Source organism: Strix aluco, chromosome 20, assembly GCF_031877795.1.
Source record: "Strix aluco isolate bStrAlu1 chromosome 20, bStrAlu1.hap1, whole genome shotgun sequence".
In the NCBI taxonomy this organism is placed as follows: Eukaryota; Metazoa; Chordata; class Aves; order Strigiformes; family Strigidae; genus Strix; species Strix aluco.
The window spans coordinates 14,137,797-14,158,719 of NC_133950.1; the positions used below are offsets into that span (position 1 = coordinate 14,137,797).

The 20,923-nt window shown below is 50.3% G+C and overlaps 1 protein-coding gene across 11 annotated transcripts in view; it reads left to right on the forward strand.

Moving 5' to 3' along the window:
* The window catches only part of DAB2IP (DAB2 interacting protein), a 243,972-nt gene that overhangs the window by 173,870 nt on the left and 49,179 nt on the right, over window positions 1–20,923 (forward strand). Inside the window, exon 1 of one of the 11 annotated variants that reach the window (XM_074846351.1) lies at window positions 13,584–13,902. The exons of 7 other annotated variants lie outside the window; for them this stretch is intronic. In XM_074846351.1, the coding sequence (XP_074702452.1) occupies window positions 13,790–13,902 (113 nt within the window). In that variant the 5' untranslated portion in view covers window positions 13,584–13,789. Of the gene's footprint in view, window positions 1–13,583; window positions 13,903–14,941; window positions 15,064–15,197; window positions 15,322–15,547; window positions 15,623–20,923 lie in introns of those variants that run through there. 3 more of the 11 variants (XM_074846352.1, XM_074846354.1, XM_074846353.1) reach the window with 3 other exon arrangements.

A 20,923-nucleotide genomic window follows, 5' to 3' on the forward strand; every position in this document is an offset into this window, starting at 1 on the left:
GGAATTCTTGTCATTCCTCCTGCAATTGCACCACTTTTCCTGTGGATTTTGGTTCCTGACAAGCTTGAAATGTCAGTGGGGCATGGCAAGCACTTGGCTAATACTGGCCATAGGTCTCAGGGCAGCGTGGAAGGTGCAATAGTGGTTTCTGTGCAGCTGTGGAGTATCTTTCATTCATTCATTCATTTAATGAGTTTTCTGGGATGTTTAAAATCCGTCAGTGGCAGGGCTGAGGCACAGCACTGCCAGACAGGACCCCAAGTGCAGAGAACTTTTCCTCTGCTTCAGACAGCAGGAGCTGGGAGTGGGGATCAGACTGTGGCTGGTTCTGTAGCTCCCCAGAGTGCTGGCTTGCACAACAACCCCTAAACTTCACAGCCCTCCTTGGTTAATAGTTATAATGATTATAATACGAGTCCATTAACGTGCTGGTATTTACAGCCTTCTATATGGGCAGGGAACTGTTGAATAAAACATAGAGAAACCTGCGCAGGTACAATGAAAACACTGGATTTAAAATTTTTGGTTGTCATTGCAATGACTTGCCTAGACCAGAAGACAAGGTGGTTTGAAGCAGGACTACCTGATGGGAGCGTGTGGCACCCCCGACTACCAGGGCTGCCTGGCACTGCTGAAACCCCGTGGAACTGGAGCCCTGTGCTGGGAGCGGGGGCTTGGGGCTCCTCTGCCCGCATGTGTCACTTCCAGTGTCACCGGCTGAGTGACAGCGCTCAGAAACGCCTGTCCTCACCTGGGGCTGAGCCAACAGCCTGTTTCTGGGGCCTGGGCAGGTCCTGCAGCTCGTGCCCGTACACAGGAGAAGCCAGCCGTGGTGGGGGCACAGCGTTTGATAGCCCAGGGACAACTTTGTGACTTCTGACTGACATTTGCAGGGTTACGGCCACTCTGTAGTGAACAGGGCAGTAGTGTAAATCACTGCCGGCGGACAGACGCTGGCTTTGAGAAGTCTGTTACGGTGCGATTAGTGATAAGGAGAAGTGCAAATATGAGGCAGAATGGCTCGATTGCTTTTTTCCCTCTTCTCTGTTATTTGGTGACCAGGATAGAATTGTTTTGTTTTAGAAGGAGTTTTGTAGAACATAGTTGGGGATATGTTTGCTCCTACCAACCAATTGAATCTGCTCTGTCCTGGAAAGTCACTGAACCACTACTTGCCTAATTTGATTGCTGCGGTTGGCGTGCTCTGCGCAGCACTGGTGCTGTATCCCAGTAAATGCTCAAGGATTTAGAGGGGTGGTGGTTTTACATGTGTAGTCAGATCTAAAAAAACTTGTCAGAAATGATTCTGCTGATCCCTTAATTAGAATTCTTTAGCCCACTTTTTGGAGGAGAAACAATTGTTTAATGAGAGAGTATGTTTTGATTGAAGGATGTACAATAATCTGCCCTGAATCTGCTCAGCTGCATTGTACCGAATTAACTTATTTCTCTATATTTGTTCATATTCAAAGCATAAATAATTTAGCATTTTGTCTCTCTCTGTGAATGTGAGAAGCATGCTTGCTGATCTCAGATCAGATGGAGCAGTGATGTTTATTACTCTGATGTTGGGGAATGATGGTTGCATATTTAATATCACCATAAATAAAAATCCTGTAGCTGTGTTCCCACTTGTGGGATCGGCACGTGGCTCTCTCCTAACGCGTCTGATCTACAGGACTCACAGCTTTTGTGTGACGAAAGCAGAGGCTTTGCTTGCCCACAGTGATACAGGGCATGAGTGGCATTTACCAGCGTGCCCTGTCTGGCTGGTGTCCCCCAGCATCTTCCCGCAGCACTCTCAGCCCCCACCTGCTTAAGCAAAATCATTTACTTTACACAGGAATACTCGGAGACTTAGACCATGTGACAAAGCAAATACCAGAAGTAAAACAAACCTCATTAAAATAAAGTGGCTGGATGATAAGGCAAATGTTTAACATACCTTTTAAAAGCAGTATTTTTTTCTTCATTTTATCTTACTAATGCCTTTAAAAACTGCCTGAAAGTATTTTATAGTACTTCCAAAGTAGCTGGAGTTTTTAGCAGTCTTGCAATGGGCATAGAACATCTCTGATTTTTAGTAGGTTTCTTTCAAAGTGCGGGGAAAATACAGTGCAGTGGGTGAGTATCTGCGCCATGCTGATTATTCCTATGTATAATTGAAATTTCTTGAAAGTGTGGCACAAGTATTACAGCATTCTGCAGTAATGGGCCCAGGTGTTCTGCTGCACAGTAGTACTTCTGCAGCGTTGTGGTCCATTCTCTCCTGTGCATGTACGCAGGATTTTGCTCGGGTGCCTTGCTGAACTCTGGCTTGTCACCCAGCACCGTTTTCCATTTTCTCCTCTAAAATTCACTGGCATGGGGATAAATTCTTGTACATTTTACCTAAGACACTTGCCAGAATAAAGGGAGCGAGGCATTGCTTGGCAATAGTGAAAAGCAAGGGAGAAAGAGAGAGCTTTGTCCATGAGCCATTTGCAAGCCAAGACAGTCCCGCTAGGTCACATTCTTGTTCTCTCAGCCTTGGCATGGATCTCCCCTTTTTAATGGAGTCCAGTGTTCCCAGTGTTTCCAAACTTGTTTTAGTGTTTGTGGCAAGCTGGGATGGTCTCCGAGAAACAGTTTGTCTGGATCTGATTTAGAGCAAGGCAGCGTCATTGTGCTGGAAGCCTGAGAGTCTCGGCACGGCTCTCCAGCCCTGGGACTGCGAAGGGATGGACGTTGCTCCCACTTGGTGCCGAGGTCTCTGCGAGGGTCCACGTCAGTGTCTCAGCATGGATCAGGCCTGTGTTTCTCAGGTGACTCTCCCAGTTGTCCCCACTTACTGAGCTTGGGTCTGCGCCATGGAGCAGTCTCAGCGCCTGGTGAACCCACCGGTGTGCTGCAGGAGCAGCGTGACACTGCTCCAGCCACCTCCCCTCCCCGCGGTACGGACAGGGCAGCAGTCCTCAGCACCAACTCTTCCTTCTTCAGATTTGCTCCTGTTGCTCTGTGCTACCTGCTAATGTGGTCACGGCACAAATACAGCGTCGCTGGGGTAAGAGAACCGTGCGGAGGAGGAAAGCCCTCCCATCCAGCCCTGGGGAGTAACTGCACTGAAGCCAGCAATACTGGACAGTGTTAAACAGATGTGAATCAGAAATGGTTCAACCCCCTTCCTTTACTGGAACACAACCATTTTGCTTGTTTAGTATTCTAAAAGCAGCGTTAATAACTATTTTTGTCTCTATTCTCTTTTCTCACGTACATATAAAGTCTCTGTTGATGCTTAGCTTGACAAGCCAGGCTGCAGTTACGATGCCAAAACTCTCAAAACTGTCATGGAGTGAGACAAGGATAAAGGAAAAAAACAACTTAGATAAAAGGGCTATGGACTCAGAAATGTTGCATGTGGCACATTTCCCAATCCTCAGAGAGACTTAGTAATTTACATCGTGGAAGTCTTCATGGTGCACAAGTCAAGTGTCTTTCTGGCTCCACTTGGGGTCTCATTGGATTTACGAAGAAGCTGCTTTCACACTTCTGCAGGCAAAAGCATTTAAAAGCATTTTTGTTTCTTAAAGTGCATAAGGTAATAAAGTGATGAGGGATAGTATAAGGGAAGCCACATATCAAAGGTAGGTCAAGACTGTATTGAGAAATTGCACATCAACCTAATGCAGGGGTTTTTTTTTAATTGCTTTCTTCCAAACAACGGCTTTCAGACTTAGATTTAAGATTCAGGACTTTGGTGCATCCTTGGTGCTTTCTGTCTGAGCAGGAAGACGATCTGGGTTAGGCACTGTCTGACCTTACGTCACAGGCGGGCATTGGAGCAGCGTTTGGGTTTCCTCCCCAAGCTTTCTTCCAGCTCTGTTTTCCTTTTGTCAAGACAATTATGTTGGTCGTTATTAAAATAAAACCAGAAGGGGAGTAAAATGATTCATCTTTGCAAGCAGCTTTTCTAAAGGGTGTCAGTAATTCAACATGGGCAGGAATGTGTCTGCTTAGGAAAATGTGCTTTGTCCAAGGGCCAGGACTGCTCAAAAGGCCGCGTCCTTTTTCACCTGGGAGGGCTCAAATGTAACCCCGTGCTAGTGACCCATGTTTCTGGCTGGGACCAAAAAATTGGTGTTTGCCCTGGCCCCATCATCCCGTGGGCTCAGCCAGATCAGGGCGAGCAGACGTGAGGGCAGGGTCAGGCCTCGGCTCTCCCTCCGAGGTGAACCCGTCGGCAGGGCTGAAGCCTGCTGCCAGTGAACTGTCGTGGGAAGCACGTGCTGCTGCTGCCAGCCCAAACTAAAATTGCCTGTTGCCCAGGGAATGGGGTAACACTTTCCACCAACTCGAATCTCTTTATAAAAAAACAAAACTAAACAATAAAACCCCTTAAACAAAAAATCTTAAGTTATTATCCCATCATTTGTAAACATGGATGCGTGCGTTGTGGGCACTTCAGCGAGAAGGTGCTTGGCAGCTTTTCTGAAGTTGTCTGTATGCTGCATGGCAGCTGCTGGTGCAGCTGGTTTTTGCAGAAGTGTGTAGGTTGGAGAGCGCAGAGCATTTAACCCATCCTTCTGCATCAGGGAAAGATTGGCTTGAATTATCCTTGCATTACCCCCCGTAATCAGATCCTCATCAGTTGTGCATTTCTCAAGTGTCCAAAGAAGAAGTGAAGAAATCATGGAACATTTTTCTCACTTGGCGATTGTTTGAATTTCTCGGAAGTCTGCATTGTGGCAGTAACTGTCCCTGTCCCACCCCTCTGATGCCGAACGAGCCCAGCAATCTGAATTGTCGTCCTTGTGCTCTGTAAATGAGATATGACTGGAGGTTATGGAGTGACTTAGTCACAGAATGTGCTCAGTTACTCATCAACAGCCAGAGTCCGTTCGTGTAATTCCTGTTGACATGCTGATGATCTCCTAATGGAAAGACAGCCCTGACACCGCAGGCATGCGTGCGGCCTTCCAGCCAGGGCCTGGAGTGAATCATGCTCCACGTGATCACCTCCAGCGAGACCGTTCTGTGCGTGCGTGTGTGTGTGTCTGGGTTTCGGAAGCTAGCAGCAATTGTACCGGTCTGGAAGATGAAGTCAGGGAGCTACAAATGCAACACAGGCAGAGAGGAGTAATGCAAGGGGGCTGATAATAGGAATGGAGCTTTTCGCCTCACAGTTTGAAGCCAGTATGGGCTGAGATGGCCAGCTGCTGCTTTTGAGGAGCACTGGAGAAGCAGCACTGTGTGAGGTCCCCAAGGTCATTCCTCCTTGCAGCCCCCCCCTGGCTGGCAGCCTGGGCAGGGAACACCCATCCAGGGGGGCAGTGGCTGGGCTCCTGGCTGGGGTCCTGGGCGGGGGGTGACACAGCTCTTGCTGAAAAGAGCTCCCCTTTCACCTGAAGTTTGGGAGCTTCAGCTGAATCGCCAGCATTCAGCTGTGCCAGCGTGTCCCCTGGATGAATCCTGCTCTGCCTCTGGTCCTGTAACAGAGACCTGGAGACGGCTGCGGGTCAGTCCTGTCCTGGAGAGGAGAGACAGTATGACCCAGGGCCACACAGCATGTGCTTTTCAAATGGCTCCAGTTTTTTATGAAGCCATTTTAGGTTTTAATGCTGCTTGTGCAGGACTGGTGACTGCAGTGGCTTACAGCTCCTGTTTGTAATGGCAAGCAGAAAGCAGTTGGGACTGGTTGGGCTGGGCTGGACTTTGCTTCACAGCATTTACAGTGCTGTTGCTCATTTGGGAAATAACCTGCTGCTTTCAGTTTTGATCCACTGAAATGGTATATAAAGACATCCAGCCTCTCGCTTGCGAGGCTGGCAGGGAGAAGAGGCAGCACAGCGGCCAGCTGGCTCCTGCCGCCGGAGAGAGGTGAGTCGCTCCTCTGCTGGCACCTCTGCTGGTGAGGTGCCGGGCCTGGCCCGCTCAGTGCCCACCCAGGAACACCATTCTCCTCCCTGCCTGCCTTGCTCCGGTGCTGGCCACTGCCTCTGGGAGTTACAGGCAGGCTCTGGTCCCCAGCAGGAGCCTGCTGCCTCTCTGCCCTTCCCCACCTTCTGGGAATGCTGCAGGACCCACCTTCTTCTTGGCCAGCACTGGGTTTCTAGTAGCTTCTTTTTCTTTTAAGCCCGCTACCTGTGTTCCCATCTGATTGAGTTTTGGGCGGGACAAGCAGTGTAGGGAATGAGGAGAGGAGGTGGCAGGAGGCTGGGAACGGGGCAAAGCAGGGGCAGCGGGTGTTGGGAAGGAATTTGCAGACCTGGACCCCAGAGTTCAGCCTCGTGCTTTGGGCCATGCCAGCTTGTCCTGCCCTAGCACTGTTCAGTCCTTAGTTGTCAGCTCCCTGGGCTCCGTGGCATGTGTGTCCTGCCAACGGCGGGGGCCCAGCCGGGACGGTCAGCGCTGAGCGAGGGGAGCTGCCGGCAGCACTCGTGCCAGGGCGGATGCTGCAGCGCTGTAGGCAGCTCAGCTCCCCAGGCCGGAGTGGCCCTGCTCAGTGAAGTAGGCTGAGCTTTACTGTCACTTAAACCTACAAATCTGTCAGCTGCCTCCCCAAGTGGAGTAGGTTCTGATTTACCGATTTACAGCTTGTGTTACCAGAGTAAATCACTCTGCTAACAGCCAGCTGATGGGAGTCCGGCACCTTCACAACCCTGAAGCTGGCAAAAACCTCCTCAGCGAGCCAGAGATGTCCTGGTTGGGTGGGGACTCTGGCCCAGCACACTCTGCCTCTTCTCTTTGCCTCATCTTATTTGTCATCAGAGAAGGCACAGAGCCCTGCACAGAGCCATCAGCCACACGTGCCCACGGACGCACACCCCTCTGAAACGGAGTCCGGTTTTAGCTGTGATGGTGTAAATCCAGGGCAGCCTCATCAGCTCAGAAGCAGATTGCAATTTTGTTAATGAGAACATACGCTGGCCCCATGTATTCCCAGGGATTTGACCTCAGTTTAGCATCTGTCAGGATAAGAAAAAGTAGTTTAGTGGCACCAGCATAGTGGCAGTTGAGAGGATGGGGAGTGCAGCAGACAGGGTTGCTGGCTCTTCCCTTTTGAGGGACAGTTTTATATTCCAGCAGAGGAAGAAAAATATTTGTGGAAATCAATGTTTTAAGAAATAAAATGCAAGAACAAAATCTAAACCCTAACTTTCCAGATCAAAACGTTTTGAATTTTCTCCAAAGAAAGTAAGATAAGAATTTTTGTTTTCTGCTATGTAGGTTTAACCCTTCAGGGTTGGGGAACCACAAAGCAAAGCCAGTGACAGTGAGTGGAAAAGGCAAGAGTCAGGACTGTGTGTGAGAAGAGGAACCCAGGCTAGATCTGCAGTAAAAGATGTGTCCATGCAACTGTGTTTATTTTAACTCAATCTAGTTACATCAGCTCCAGCTCACAGTGTAGTGCATCTAAATGGTTTTAACTCTTCTTGTGATCGGTACCAGCTAGTGGCCTAAAATGTAGGTTCACACATTAAAAATGGAATTAAATTGCAGATGAGGCAGGCACCTTTCTACCTTAAAGGAGTTAACTAAGGCCAGGCCAGGTTGTGGGGAGCTGTGTGGTGACCCCAAATACCTGCTGCAAAGGAAAAGCCTCCCAGATTCTGTCTCTGTAAAAATTCTCACAACACAACTATCGGTGTAACATCTTTGCAATGAAGATGAGCTGGAGTTTAATTTGGTTAATAACTGAGGCAAGTTAATCCTGTTCAGGCAAGGATCAAACCAGTTTCAGTGCATCTGTGTCAGTGCTTTGCATCTGTCTCACTAGATTGATTTAAAATAACTTGGTTACAAAAGGAAATTGTTTCTCCTGTAGAGCTGCTGAATCGGGGCTCAGACCTGGCCCTGCTCCTGCCTCCATTCCCCGCCTGCAGCATGAAGCTTTTGGTCAAGTGCCCTGATGGTTCCCTTGTGTAGTAGACAAGGATGGAGATTTTCATGTACCAGACAGGGCTGCTCACAGGGCTTGCTCAGGAATCTCTTTATGTCCCATCCAGAAGGTGGTAAAAAAATGTTTCTGGTCAGAAAGATTGACTGGGTCTAATTTCATCTCTCTGACAGAAATAAGTAATCAACTGTTAGGAAAACAAATGTTGGTTGACCTCCCTGTTTGAAGCTCATATGCTGGTAATGACAATTAGGGTTTTCTAAACTTGTTATCTTTCACTATCACAGACAACCCTTTAAAAAGAGAGCCGAGACCAAATTTAGAGTTGAGCTTTCATCCCCCGAAGGGAAGATGGGTGTGAGGTCCCTGCAGCCCTGTCTGCTCTCTGGGCTGGCGGGTCGATTGGAGCTGACGAGTGTCGCAGGGAAGGCAGCCTCGGCCTGTCCTGCACTGATGGGGACGGCTCTGCAGCCCCTTCTCTCCAGGCTGCCAGACGGGCTCCAAGGCTCGCTCCCTCCCGGGATCCCTGCGGAGGTGAGGGCTGGGTGCAGGTGCAGGGACTGCCTCAGCGAGGCAGGAGCAACATAACCCCCGGGAAGCTCAGCAGCAGCGCTGTCAGGGCTCAGATGGAGCCAGGGGGAGGCTGTAGGTCCGCAGCTCCCTCAGTGAACGGTCAACAGCAAAGCTGACATGTTGCTCATTGTCTTCTTTTAATTAGTATGTTATTCAGCCAGGTTGAGAGACTATGTACTTCTGAGGTCTGACGTAGATTCGCAAAGCTTCTTGCCACCATGGCCGGCTTTGTCCTGCAGGTACCAGAAGGCACACTCTGTATGAACACATTCGCATTCAGAAACACATTTAAAGTCCAATACACTTACCGTGGCTTTGATAAGAGCCTGGCCCTCCCTTCCCTGGGGAGTGCCATCCTGACTACATTTTGAAATCACAAACCATGACTCTCATTTAAAGTAGAACAGCGTGTGTTTTCATCTTCGGGAAGCCAGATCCTATTCTCAGTCCTGTGTAACCGTAACTAGCTCTTAACAGAGCCCAGCAGCTTTCACAGATTCACTGATGTAACAGCCTGTGTCCACAGCTGGGAAACTGAGGCACAAAAAGGCAGAGATTGCACCAACCCTGTGTAAAAAAGACAAAGCCTTTTTTTTCAGGCTGTACTTACTCTAGGTATCACTGTGATGCTTTATCAGCTCTTGCTATACAGAGATTTATAGTAAATCATTTCTATTCCATTGAAGTAATTTTCAGAGATTAATTTTTAGGGTATTAGCATTGATTCCTGAGTGCACGTGCCCTCCTCCTCCCGCCAGCAGTCCATATCCAGGGAGAGCTGCATTGTCTGAGTTGGAGGAAAGCTCACTTGCCCTAATTTATTGAAAAAATTAATTTTAGGTTTAAAATGGGGCTGTCATTTATGAACCCCGTGCAATCTGTTCTTCACTCCTGAGTCTTCACTCTGACCTTTTCCATATCTTAAATCCTCTGGGCTGTACACTCTGTTCATTAGTTAAACTTCCAGAAGGGAGCAGCAGGTGTGGGTTGTGGATAAGGACTGCATGCAAGCTTGGCTCTGTGCTTATCCATGTACCCCTAGCAGGCTGTGGCTGTAATTTAATTTAGGGCAGTGCCAGGATTTGGAGTTTTTAAGAGTTTTTCACAGTTTGTAAGTTTTAATAATTTTTACATCAGCTCTGGAAGTAGCTGCCCCTGGCATTGCATGAAGTATGCAGTAATGATACTTGCACTTTAAAAAATGAGCCGGAGAACTGATGCAGTGCATCCCAGTAATTGCAAAGTTTAATTCCTGGTCAGGGAGCCTGGAACTGTAAGAGCCAGCCTGGCCAGAGAGGGTGGGGGGTCCCAGAGGTGTCGCTGGGGCTGACCCAGGCTCAGTGCAGAGCTGTACCACAAGGAAAAACACAACACGTCATCCCTGGGAATGGGTTATCTGTGAGTCAGAAAGGAGGTACGGAGAGACCAGTAAAAAACAGTGAGGTTATCTTTCAAAATATCTTTCTTTTCCCTACCTGTATGCTGGGGCGGGTAGATGGGGACTGCAGCCAGGATTTCCAAGCTTTCCAGTGCCGCTGGCTCTTCCCGAGGTCCCGTTCTGTCAGGGATTGCTGTGGGGATTCTGCAGAGAGACACATCTTACTACTTGGGGATGCGGGGATGTTTTTAGTATGGATGTGGCTGTCTGTGGAGGAGATGTGGCTCCTGCGTCAGCATTACTGATTTCGCTTGGTAGCTGGCTGTGCAGAGCACCCCAGAAGGGAAAGCCCCAGGCTGTCAGGAGAAGGGGGCCCGTAGCCACCTCCAGCATCTGTGCCTGCGAGACAAGCCCGGGGAGAGTGCTAATGGGCTGGGAGCACGCACCCACGCAGGCACTGGGTCTGCCATCAGCATCCCTCAGTGCTTTCTGATTTCCCTTTACCTCGCCTGTGTGTGCTCAGGTGCTGTGTACAAGAGTGCAAAAATATTCTGTGTCTTCCAAGGGCTTCTGTCTCCTATAACATGCCGGAGGCAGAGGAGAGCAGGGGGATAGATAGTGTGTGTGCTCCCTGGGATGGATTGCCTACAGTTACAGCTCTGAAAGCCATAGAAAAATCACCGACTTCATCGGTGTGAATCTCTCATTCCATCTGAAAAGAAGGTTCCCATGAGAAGGATGTGCTTTATATCCCTAAAAGACACTAAAATCTATCTGGCTAGAAGGCAGATAGCAATTGGAAGAAATTAGCTTTATATCCTGGTGCCATCTCTGGATAAAATACACACAATCAAAACAAACTTTAAAATGCTTTGAGCTTTTCTTTTTTTTTTTTAAGGAAGAGTTCAGCAGCAGCAAAAGAACATTTTCCTAACTTTATTCTGATTTTAAACTTTTCATTGTTTTTTAAGAACATCATTTTGTTTAAGAACATCATTCAGTCTCTGAAGTCAGCTATTACCTATTAAACTGAAGCTATTATATATGCCAATATTGTTAGACAGAAGGACAAATCAAAATAAAATGTAGTTTATATGCTGAAACATGTATTTGTGTTTGTCAGGCTCAAAGTCATATGCCATTGGTACCCCTGTGTAGTTTAGATTTGAAATTCAAAACTTGACTCCTGCAAATGCTCCTTGGCTCAAATTGTTGTTGAATGTTAAGTAGTGTCTCTGAAGCGAGACTAATAGCGCAAAATTATATTGAATGTTTGCAGGAATGGGACCTCACAAAAAGGTTTATAAAAATCTGCTGCTAATAACAATGTTACGTTTTAAATAAAACCTCCAGAAAAGATGAGTGGCATCTCAGTAAATACAGGTTTCCTGTTGATCAGGATTACATTCCTAGAGGAGAGTCTAATGCTTGTTCAGGAGAGCAGAAAAGTGAGGCTAATTACAAGCAGAAAGAGAAATTGGCCGGTCCAGATCCACTGTCTAGCCACTATGAAATACGGTGTAAAAGGCAGCATTAGTCAGAGGTTAAATATTCTTTCAGTGTAAATACTATGTGATATGGTGCCTGGTTTTTCAGAAGTGCTAGATGTCAATTCTGTTACATTGCTGCGGCTCGGCTTTTGTGAACAGCGAGCACATTTTAATAAAGCAGGTGAAGAAATCTCTTAATAATCTCTTAGTTTAATCTAGCCATTGTTCCTGCAGTCTGCAAGGCCTGGGTAATTTTTGTGCCCTTCAGCCTCAGATTACCTTTTTGCTGAAATTGAATTGAAGGACAAAATAAACAAACACAAGCACGGTCAAGGTTATGGGCTGTTGAGCTGGAGTTCTCTGGTGCTCGGAGGCTCCTGTGTGAATATGCAGTTTGATGGAAGAACACTGGGAGTCCTGAGAGTCGATTTAATGGTATCTGCAGTGAAATCTGTGCATTGCTTGAGGGTGCTGTAGGTTGTAGTACATCCATTGAAGAGTTTTTCACAAGACCCCCCCCCCAATAATGACTATGCCCACCCCAACGCTTGAGCAGCAACCCAGTAACAGCCAGCCAGTTGTGCAGTTACATGTCTTTTAATGTTAATTATGCTGAAATAGGGGATTGTTTGAACTTTGTAAAATGAGTGCTTTTTACGACATCAACGTGTATGTGATTTTAACTGTAAATTTGGAATAAATCTGGAAATCACAGTCCCTTCCACTGCTAACTCTTCAAGGTTATCAGGGAATTCATTTTTTCCCAGTGATAGCATGGTCATAAAGTGCTGGCTTCACAGACAATAAAAGTGACTATAAATAATACAAATAATAATCACTGAGCCTAACTGTGAATGGACAACTTACTCTAATAACCCACCGAAGGTACTATTTTACCTGCCCTCTGACGAAGCACAGTGGCTTTCCTTTCACAAATGCTGTTTCTTAAACAGTGAGTCGTGTGGGTGGGTGCTGGCATCCTGTAAGTAACAGGAGGTGCCGATGTGAAGAAGGGGCAGCGGTCGCGCACAGTGCCCCAGGGAGGATGCCGGTGCTGGCACGATAAAAATAGCTCTGACCGTGTTGTACACCCGCGCATCACCCTCCAAACAGAGCTGCCTGTGGGGAGAACAACAGTCTGCAGGGAAACACCACCTTGTGCCAGTGAGGAACGAGGTACAAGCTTGCTTGAAGGAAGCTGGGATAAACCCTGACTCGGAATAAAATTAGCTGAGACTTTGACGTACAGACTTTTTTTTGGTGGTAGTAATGCTCGCTGCAGCAGTATTTAAACATTGAGTCAACAGAGTGTGGTTTCTTCACTGCCTGGCACTCCCTGGAGAGGAGGAAAGAGCAGTCCCCAAGGCCCTGGCCTGCAAAGTTTTAGGTTCTGTACCCCGTCAGCTACACAAGGATATTCAGTCCAGAGGCTGTGGGGAGGGGGGGTGGGCAGGAATGAACAATCTGTGCATTAGACCTGTAGCCCCAAGAAGTTTGTGTGTTTTAGACGCCAACTCAAGCACTGTGTGATCGACGGGGCAGCCCGCTGGGGCAGGGGCATGGCATCACGTTACTTTTGGGAAACATATTTGTCATTCACGGAGGCGAGAGTGTGGAGAACAAACGCGCAGCAGGACAGTACCCCAGAGCACCTGAGGGCTCCAAGTTCATATGTTACTTCATCTCCTGATGCCTGGCTCGTGTGCCAGTCCTGCACAGACCGGCCATCTGGAATTTCAGGTTTGAGACAGGGGAAATTCAACTGGGCACTTCCCAGCAAACAGAAATCTTTCGCTGGGTCTTGCTGGTCTTCTTCCTTGTCATCTGGCAGCAGCAGTTGAGCTGTGCTGGGTCCTTACGTCAGCTGGAGCTGCCACAGTTCCCAGCATATCTGGCTTCCTGCTGGAACACAGGCCAAAAGCACATACTTCTTGGGTTCGGTACTTCCTTCCACATTGTCCTAATAATGTGTCTGAACGTGCAACAGAAAATAGCCCAGTGCTGGGCTGCAGAGAGAACCTGGATTCTCCCTTCTCCCGCTCCCTTCGCTCTGCTCCGCTCTCCACCCACTGCAAGTGCGAGGGCTCGTTCCAAAGTTCAGGTTCTGCGTTTTCGTGCCTCGCCAGAAAGATAAAAGGGTTGGTAAAACTGTAACTTGACCTTAGCATTTCACCGCAGCGAGGGAGATAAGGTGCTGAAGGAAATACGGAGAGCAAAGCACTGATGGCTGTGGGAACAGGGACCCCACAAGACAAGGGCTCCTCGTTGAGGACCCAGGTGTGCTACTTGGGAGCTGCGGGTGAGCTCAGCTCACAGGTGGGAATGGCTGTGGATTGCTGATCGGGATTTCAGTCTGGTGTGCACCATATTTTTGTTGTTCTGCACAAAGGACCCCTGTGCTGCTGCTGCTGCAGATTTGAGAACGAAAAGATTGACTGAAGCTGCCTGTTATTATTTTGGACTACTCCAGCGATGTATCAAAAACCTGACGCTGGGTTGATGCTGGTGCCCTACTTTATAGAAGCCCTGAAAAGCAGATCGAGGACAGCGAGCTTGTCTCTCTGCATGGCATCTGCCAGCAAAGGGTGAGAAAACTTCAAACCGCTGGCGGGGGAAATGGGGGGAGGGAAAAATGAGGCAAAATGCTCAATCCAGAGCACTGTTTGCAGACTGCAAGGGGAAAGGGTCTGCACGTGCTCCGCTAAGGAGGCGAGGTGGGAAGTGCACTGGCTGGGGTGTTCTGCTGCCAGCATGGCTGGTGAGCTGATGCCGTTGTCCCCGGGGCACGGTGGGGACCGGTTTACCCTGGAAGGAAGAAAAGGACCCCGCTGGCCTTAGGAGACAGACAGTGCTCATTATTCAAGCCCAGCAATAATGCTGCCAGCCTTCACGTTTTCAGGATCCTTTGGAGGTGAGAGGGGGTCATGCCCACCTCTCCGGCTGAGGAGGAGAGGCACGTGAGCGAGGACATGCAGGGTGTTAGTGTCGGAACTGGGCAGAGAATGGACGGATTTTGCCTGTCGAGCACGGAGGTGCTGGCTGGAGGGACAGTGCATCTGGGGATCCAGCTTGCAAGTCACTGGAGGAGGCGAGACTCGTGCCCAGGACCTGCCCGTCTCCCGCTCCGAGACCTGCTGCCTTCCCCTCTGATGTGGGGAAAACTGGAGTATTTTCTGTGCAATCGGGGGTATTTACCTTTGTTCTGGTTCTCCCCTCCAACGCTGACCAGCGTTTACAGCCCAGGTGCCTGATTTCTCCCCTGATCCGGAGCAGCCTTGCGTGAGCTGGCGGATTTATGATTTGCTGCAGACACGGACGGTAGCCTTTGAAAAGTGGAAAAGGAAGCAGCCATAAATAACAGGCAGGGGACAGTGCCATGCGGTGGTTTTTCATTTACTAGATAGTCCTACTTTGTTCTTGATGAGTAATGGAGGCATTTGAATACGCCACGACAGCAGCAGCCTGGCCCTGGGAAGGTGTCGGCGTGGGCTGGGGGAGGATGGTGGCGATCAGGACAGCTGGCCCATGCCGTGTGGCCTTCCCCCCCGGGCTCCGCTCTCTCGCATCCTCCTCCCCCCTTTACCTGCCGCTCCGGCCGTCCGTGACTCTGCCCTCCAGCAGCCCCGGAGCCCCGCCGGGGGCCGGCCGGTGCGGGCGGGGGGGACCGGGGGGATCATGGCTCACGCAGGTGCGGGCGGCTGCTGCTGCCGCCGCTCCTCCTTGCTGTGGATCGCGCTGTTGCAAAGGTCAGTGACTCGGCTTTCCAAAACGGGAAAGGAATGTGCGTCTGCAGCCCGGGGCAGCCGAGCGGGCTGCCGCCTTCCTCCCCGCCTCCCCGGTACGGGCAACCTGCAGGACAGCCCCCGGGCCCGGCGGGAGGGAGGCGGGCAGGGAAGAAGTGCCCCTAGTGCGGCCGTTGCAAAAATAAAAAGCTCCCGGAGAAGGTTTATCACAACAAAATGAAAGCGGCGAACGGACACGGGACAGGCGGGCTTTGGCGAGGGGTGAGCGGCTGGGCGAGCGGGGAGGGCCGGTAAGGGCTGCGGGGCGGGGCTCTCCCCCTCACCCGGAGCCCAGCCCGGGCTTCGCGCGGCCGTTCCGGGGGCGGCGGGGGGCGGCGGGCCCGGGGCGCTCTGCCCAGCTACAGCGCAGCCAATCCGGCGGCCCCGGCAGCGGCTGCCCGGGCGGGGCGGGGAGGCGGCGGCGGGGCCGGCCCGGGGCGGCGGGGGCCGGGGGGGGCCCGGCGGCGGCCGGCGGGAGCGCGGCATGGCCGAGGCGGAGCGGGGCGGGAGCCGAACCCTGAGGGTGAGTGCGGGAAAAGGGGGTGCGGGTGTGCACGTGTGGGGGGGTCCCGTCCATGTGTACGTGTGTGTGTGTACATGGGTGGGTGTCCTGTACATGTGTGTGTACGTGTGCGTGGGCCGGGGGGAGCCGGGGGGAGCCCGGAGCTCAGAGCCCGGAGCTCGCAGGAGGCCGCTGCGGCTGTTGGCGACCCAGCCCGCTCCTCGGCACGGAGCGTTGTTTATTTTTAGCAACGCTCCGTCCATGATTCTGTGTGTGAAGAATTTGTTTTCGGCGTTATTTATTAAAACGTCGCTGCCTCAGGCAGCCGCCCGTGGCCGGGCTCTGGAGCCAGGGCCGTGGTGTGGGAGATGGGGCTTGCGACTTCAGTTTCCCTGTGGTTAATCCAGGAGGAGAGATCCTGCCTTGCTTTTTCTTTCTCGTCCAGATTCTGCCTCCAGACTTGCATTAAGCAAAATTCCAGTGATAAAAATCAAAACCTTTATCCCCACCCTCCTCCCACCGTGGAAACTTGTGAGTCTCAGGTGCCGCTGGGGAGCCCCCCGTGTTTCAGGTGGTGGTGGGTAGTGGGGGGCTCCGGGTCACGATCACAGCAGCACTAGGTCTTGGTTTTGCTTGTGCCTCTTCGAAGGTTCCCGCGGTGGTTTTGGGGGCCCTACAATCCCTGCTTGCCCCAGAGATGGGCGCTGTGAGAGCGACTAGTCCTCAGGGCCATGCCGGGGTTTGAACTCCAGATGGGAGTGGTGGATCTGTGACTGCGTCGGGTGTCCACAGATATGGCACTGTTTATGCTGGTTTAGGCTGGTGTGATAAGAAAAGGTAATTTTTTAATATAAAGCGTCCATTTCTGTTAAAAGCGAGACAGTGGTGCCATTCTGCTTTTGGGAGAGGGGGAGAAGTTGCTTCCTTGGCTTCTTAGCAGCATGTTTGATTATTGAAACTCAAGTACGTTTCTGATCACTTTTTGCTTCTTGCTCTTGATGCATTTCGCTTGTTTTTGCAGTTTCTCTCATCTTGAGCATTACAAATGCAGTTAGTGCCCTTGCTGGTTGTGCTGTGCTGGACTTTCAGGTTGTCACTGACAAACTTTGCAGTGGCACGTTGTTAAACAAACAAATACCCACGCTCAGGTGAATGTCACGGGTTAAAATCATCCTTCAGGTTTGCTCTGGCAAAAACAACATTTGGAATCTGGTATGAGCTGACAGAGTCCTTTTGAACGTAATTAATTCTGCTGCCGGTTAAAACTGAGAACAGTCTAAAAACAAGGGCAGGCATTAATAAGTTTAATTACATGTCCTTTGTGTTGCTCAGCGAAGGTGTTGCGTTAGTGAGGTAACATGTGACAGCAGCTTCCCCTCGTGAGCGCGCTGAGTGGCGGTTCCCAGCACTCTGCTGCCCGGAGAGCCCCAAAGGCTGCAGAGCACCCACCTCCGCTTCAGCCCCCCACGGCACTGCCAGGACAGAGATCAGCCACCGGTGTTCAGAAAACTGCCGGAGAAAGTTCAGGTTAGCAGAACACGGAGAAGGATATGGTGCGTGCTGAGACTTCATCCACGCATCCTGTCCTACAGGGAAAAAAAAAATTCATCTTCTGGAAGCGTGCAGGTTCTCTTGTGCTGCTGTTCTTGGTTATTCCCATAACATCACTTTCGTGTTTATTTGTTAAATTGAGGCAGGATGAGACATCGGGGAGGAACGGCTGAGAACTCCCAGCAGTGGTCAGGGGTTAGCGGGAAGTCAGCACCAGGCAGGGGGGTGACACAAGACACTGCTAGCAAGGCAAGGAGAGGCCTTGGGGGAGAGCTGCTGTGTAGGGGAGCCTGGTTTGGATCTACCGCGGGAAGAAATGCAGCCATCGGGCCAGTCCAGGCTCTGCAGCGAGCGTGTCCCAGTTTGTAACCAGCAGCAGCGAGGCTCTGAGCCTCAGGTGGGACAGCCCGCGCACGGCAGAGCTCCCCAGCGCCCGATTCTCCTGCCCCGGGTGAGGCTGGCAGAGGATGGCCTGTGGTTTACTCCCATCTGCGACTGCTCAAATCCTTCTGCCATCTGATGTTGCAAATCAATTTGGTGGAGTTGTCCGCTTTGTTCTCAGTCATAACAAAACCTAATCCCCAGGCTGGAGACAGATTTAAATTCTGTCTATGCTGCACGTGGATCTCACGGTCTGTTCCGCTGCGTTTGCGCATGCAGGACCCCCTGCAGCGGACGCATGCTGGTAGGAGGGTAAGGACTGCCCTAAAGATCCTCTTCCCAGCTGGCCAGAGAAAAGAACTGTCAGCCCTTGAAAAGCTGTGTGCAGGGAATGCTTCCTGACCAGGAGATGTGTCGCAGAGTCAAACCTGTAATTCAGGAGATCGGATCCCTCTGTCAGTGGGGAGGCGTTCATGTTGCAAAGGCCGACTCTCCAGCTGGTGTTAATGGGACATCTTCAGCTTAGTGCCTGGACTTGCTTCAGAATTCCCCAATCTGCTTGTGCTCTCAGAGTGGAACAGTAGGAGATTTAAGAAAGGCTCTTTATTTTTCTCCCCATTTTCAGTGTTACATTTTGTGTCTGCTCCATCCCTCTGCAGCTACCCAGCCAGGTTCCCTCTTCGTTTCTGTCTCTCAAAAATATCAGGAAAGTCCTCATCATAAAACCTCAGAAGCAGCAGCTGGGTGGTTTCAGGCAGGTGAGGTCCTGAAATGAAAACCAATGGGGTTGCCCCTTTGAGGGCTTGTCTTCACAAGAAAGCAATTCTGGAATAAGAGTGTATGAGTTTAAACACACAAGATCCAGAATAAATCTGTGTAGACAGGCCCTACATTTCTTCCTTCCTTGGAGCCTCAGCAGAGCATCTTTGTTCTTGAAAGAACACTGAGCCTGGACTCCTGGGCAGTCCCTCCAGTCCCTCTGTGGAGCTGCTGCGTGCGTGGTGCCGTGCTGCAGACGGACAGTTGCTGCCTCTGTTGCTCAAAATCCAGCCTTGAAGTTTGCTGAGGAGGGAATGGATTGTCTCTCTCTCCATGCTTGTTTCTCTGTATCCACAAAGTCTTTGCTGCAGTCCACAAGGTCCTGCTTGGATGAGGTGTGCTGTCACAGCCTGATAATACTTGACATCCCTAATTGTGGCTGCCTGTGAGGGAAGCAGGCAGAGGGGGATAGCATCCTTCACATGGTAATGTTTTATGACTTTCATTATTTAGAACAACAATCCTCTCTCATTGCTCTTGGGCAGTAAACCTCTTTCTTTAATAACCAGAGACTGGCTGCCTCTCTGTAGGACTCTCCAGGTCAGTGCCAGTAGCAGTAATGTTATTTCTCTTTAGAACTAATGTGGTCTTTTATGAGATTCCCCCCCCTCTTCATTTCAACTGAACTTTAGGCAAGTAAAAGGGGATTAGAATAAGGCCCATGGCAAAAAGAACTGAATGTGCTGTTCGGAAAGAGGGTTTCCTGCTGTGATATGTCTCTGGGCAGCTGGCCGTTCCCACCATATTAAAACACAGGTGTAGGAACAGAATTTGATCAGTTCATGTAAGCTGGGATGGGACCTGGAATACACAGCAAGTTATTACAGCAAGAGACTGGATGGCCCCACAGGCAGCGTTTTGAAAAGTGATGGTAGAGAGGTGAATTTGAACAAAGTACCTCTGTCATCTTGGAAGTGTATGTACACAGTAAGCAAAGGATGTTCCAGGTGAGTTTGCCTGTTAGGATGTTGGGTGGCTGAGGAAGAGCAGGAGTTGACAGAGACTCTGGTCTCTGTTGCCGTGGATGCTGCTCTCTGCCCTCGCTGGGGGGAAGTATCCGGCTCCTGCTCCTTCCGCTGAGGCCCCAGGGGCACTGATGTGTAGTCACACTCCTGTGGGGACATCAGGTTGTTAGGATAGAAATATGCCTGCCTCCCCTGGCTGCCGGTGGCGAATCTCGGGGCTCAGCTGGAGGGAACCGAGATGAGTGTCCTAGCAGCTGGGGCACGCCAGCACAGCCACACCGGTGCCCTGTTCCAGGCTGAGTCCAGCCATCACATTCTGTGCTTAATATTTCTGCGCTTCTTCATCAGCGAGTGGATTTGTTGGTTGGGTTTTTTTTAGCACTTGCCAGTCCTTGCCCAGTAAATTGTCTTTGGGTGAAGCCCTCCAGGTCTGCCACGGCCTGGTGCAGTACAGACAGAGCCCTCTCACTCCAAAGACTTCACTGTCACACGCATGCAGTGGGCTTGTGTTCTCCCTGCCCAAACAGAGGCAACACTGAGGGGTCCTTCCAGTATGAAGACCCTCACCCTCTGGGTCAGGGAAGCAGCTTGTGGCCTTGGCAGGACCTTTCTCTTACTGCTAATACAAAGGGAAGTCTGTGGGAGCTGCGACAGGCACTTGCAAACATCTTCCAGTAAATGGACTCCTGCTGCAAATGTCATTTTACTTACCAAAGGACATGAGAAATGCTCTCTCCTCTAGAACGGGGTATTAAAATGAAAGGGCTGCGTGTCCTTTGAAGACTGGTGGTGTATAGCCCTTCTTGCACTCTGGGGTGTTTGCAGGCCCCCTCCAGACCGTGCTGGGCTGCCGTGGGTTAAGTGCTGGGGCCAGCTCTGGGGTGCAGGGGAGGGATGGGGCCAGTCGCCCTCGGGAGGAGGCTCTGCACAGGCAGCACTCATCCTGCTCCGCCAGCCTTGTCTCTGGCACAGAGATCTCTGATCCCTTCCGCTGAGATTTCAGATGAGAGTCTCTAATTAATGACATCTCCCCACTTAGATCTTGATACACAGGCAGATGCTGGGCCTTTTAGGGCTGGTTTGAGACCTGCAGTGCTTCCTCCGTACAGTGCAGCATCTGGTGAAAAATGTTTCTGTTTCTGACCTGGGTTGGATCTGAGCGGCTGTTCGGGAGTAAAAGACATCATGGGAGCAGGTCCTACCGAGGCAAGAATCTGACAAATAACCTCCTGCCTAAGAAAAATCCCGTTAATTTTAGGATTCCCAGAGGCATACGGCAGAGTATGGAGGGATATAAATATGCATTTGCTGAATCTGGTGAGAACATAATATGTCCTGAGAAACTCTCCCTTGGTAATTCTTAGTATTGCACATCTGCACTCCCACCCGTGGCCTTGCAGCTGCAGTAGTTTTAAATGAAAAATAGACTTGTTTTGTTTTAATTTTAACAAAACTTCTTAGGCCAGCATGAAGCAGTCCAGCTCAGTGATGTACTTGTGTGCATTGCAGTATGTAGTTCCTGAGTTGTGGGTTTAGATTATCAATATTTGTATTTGTCCACACAAGAATGCAAGTCTCAGTTTGGCTACTTACCTCTTGTAATTTC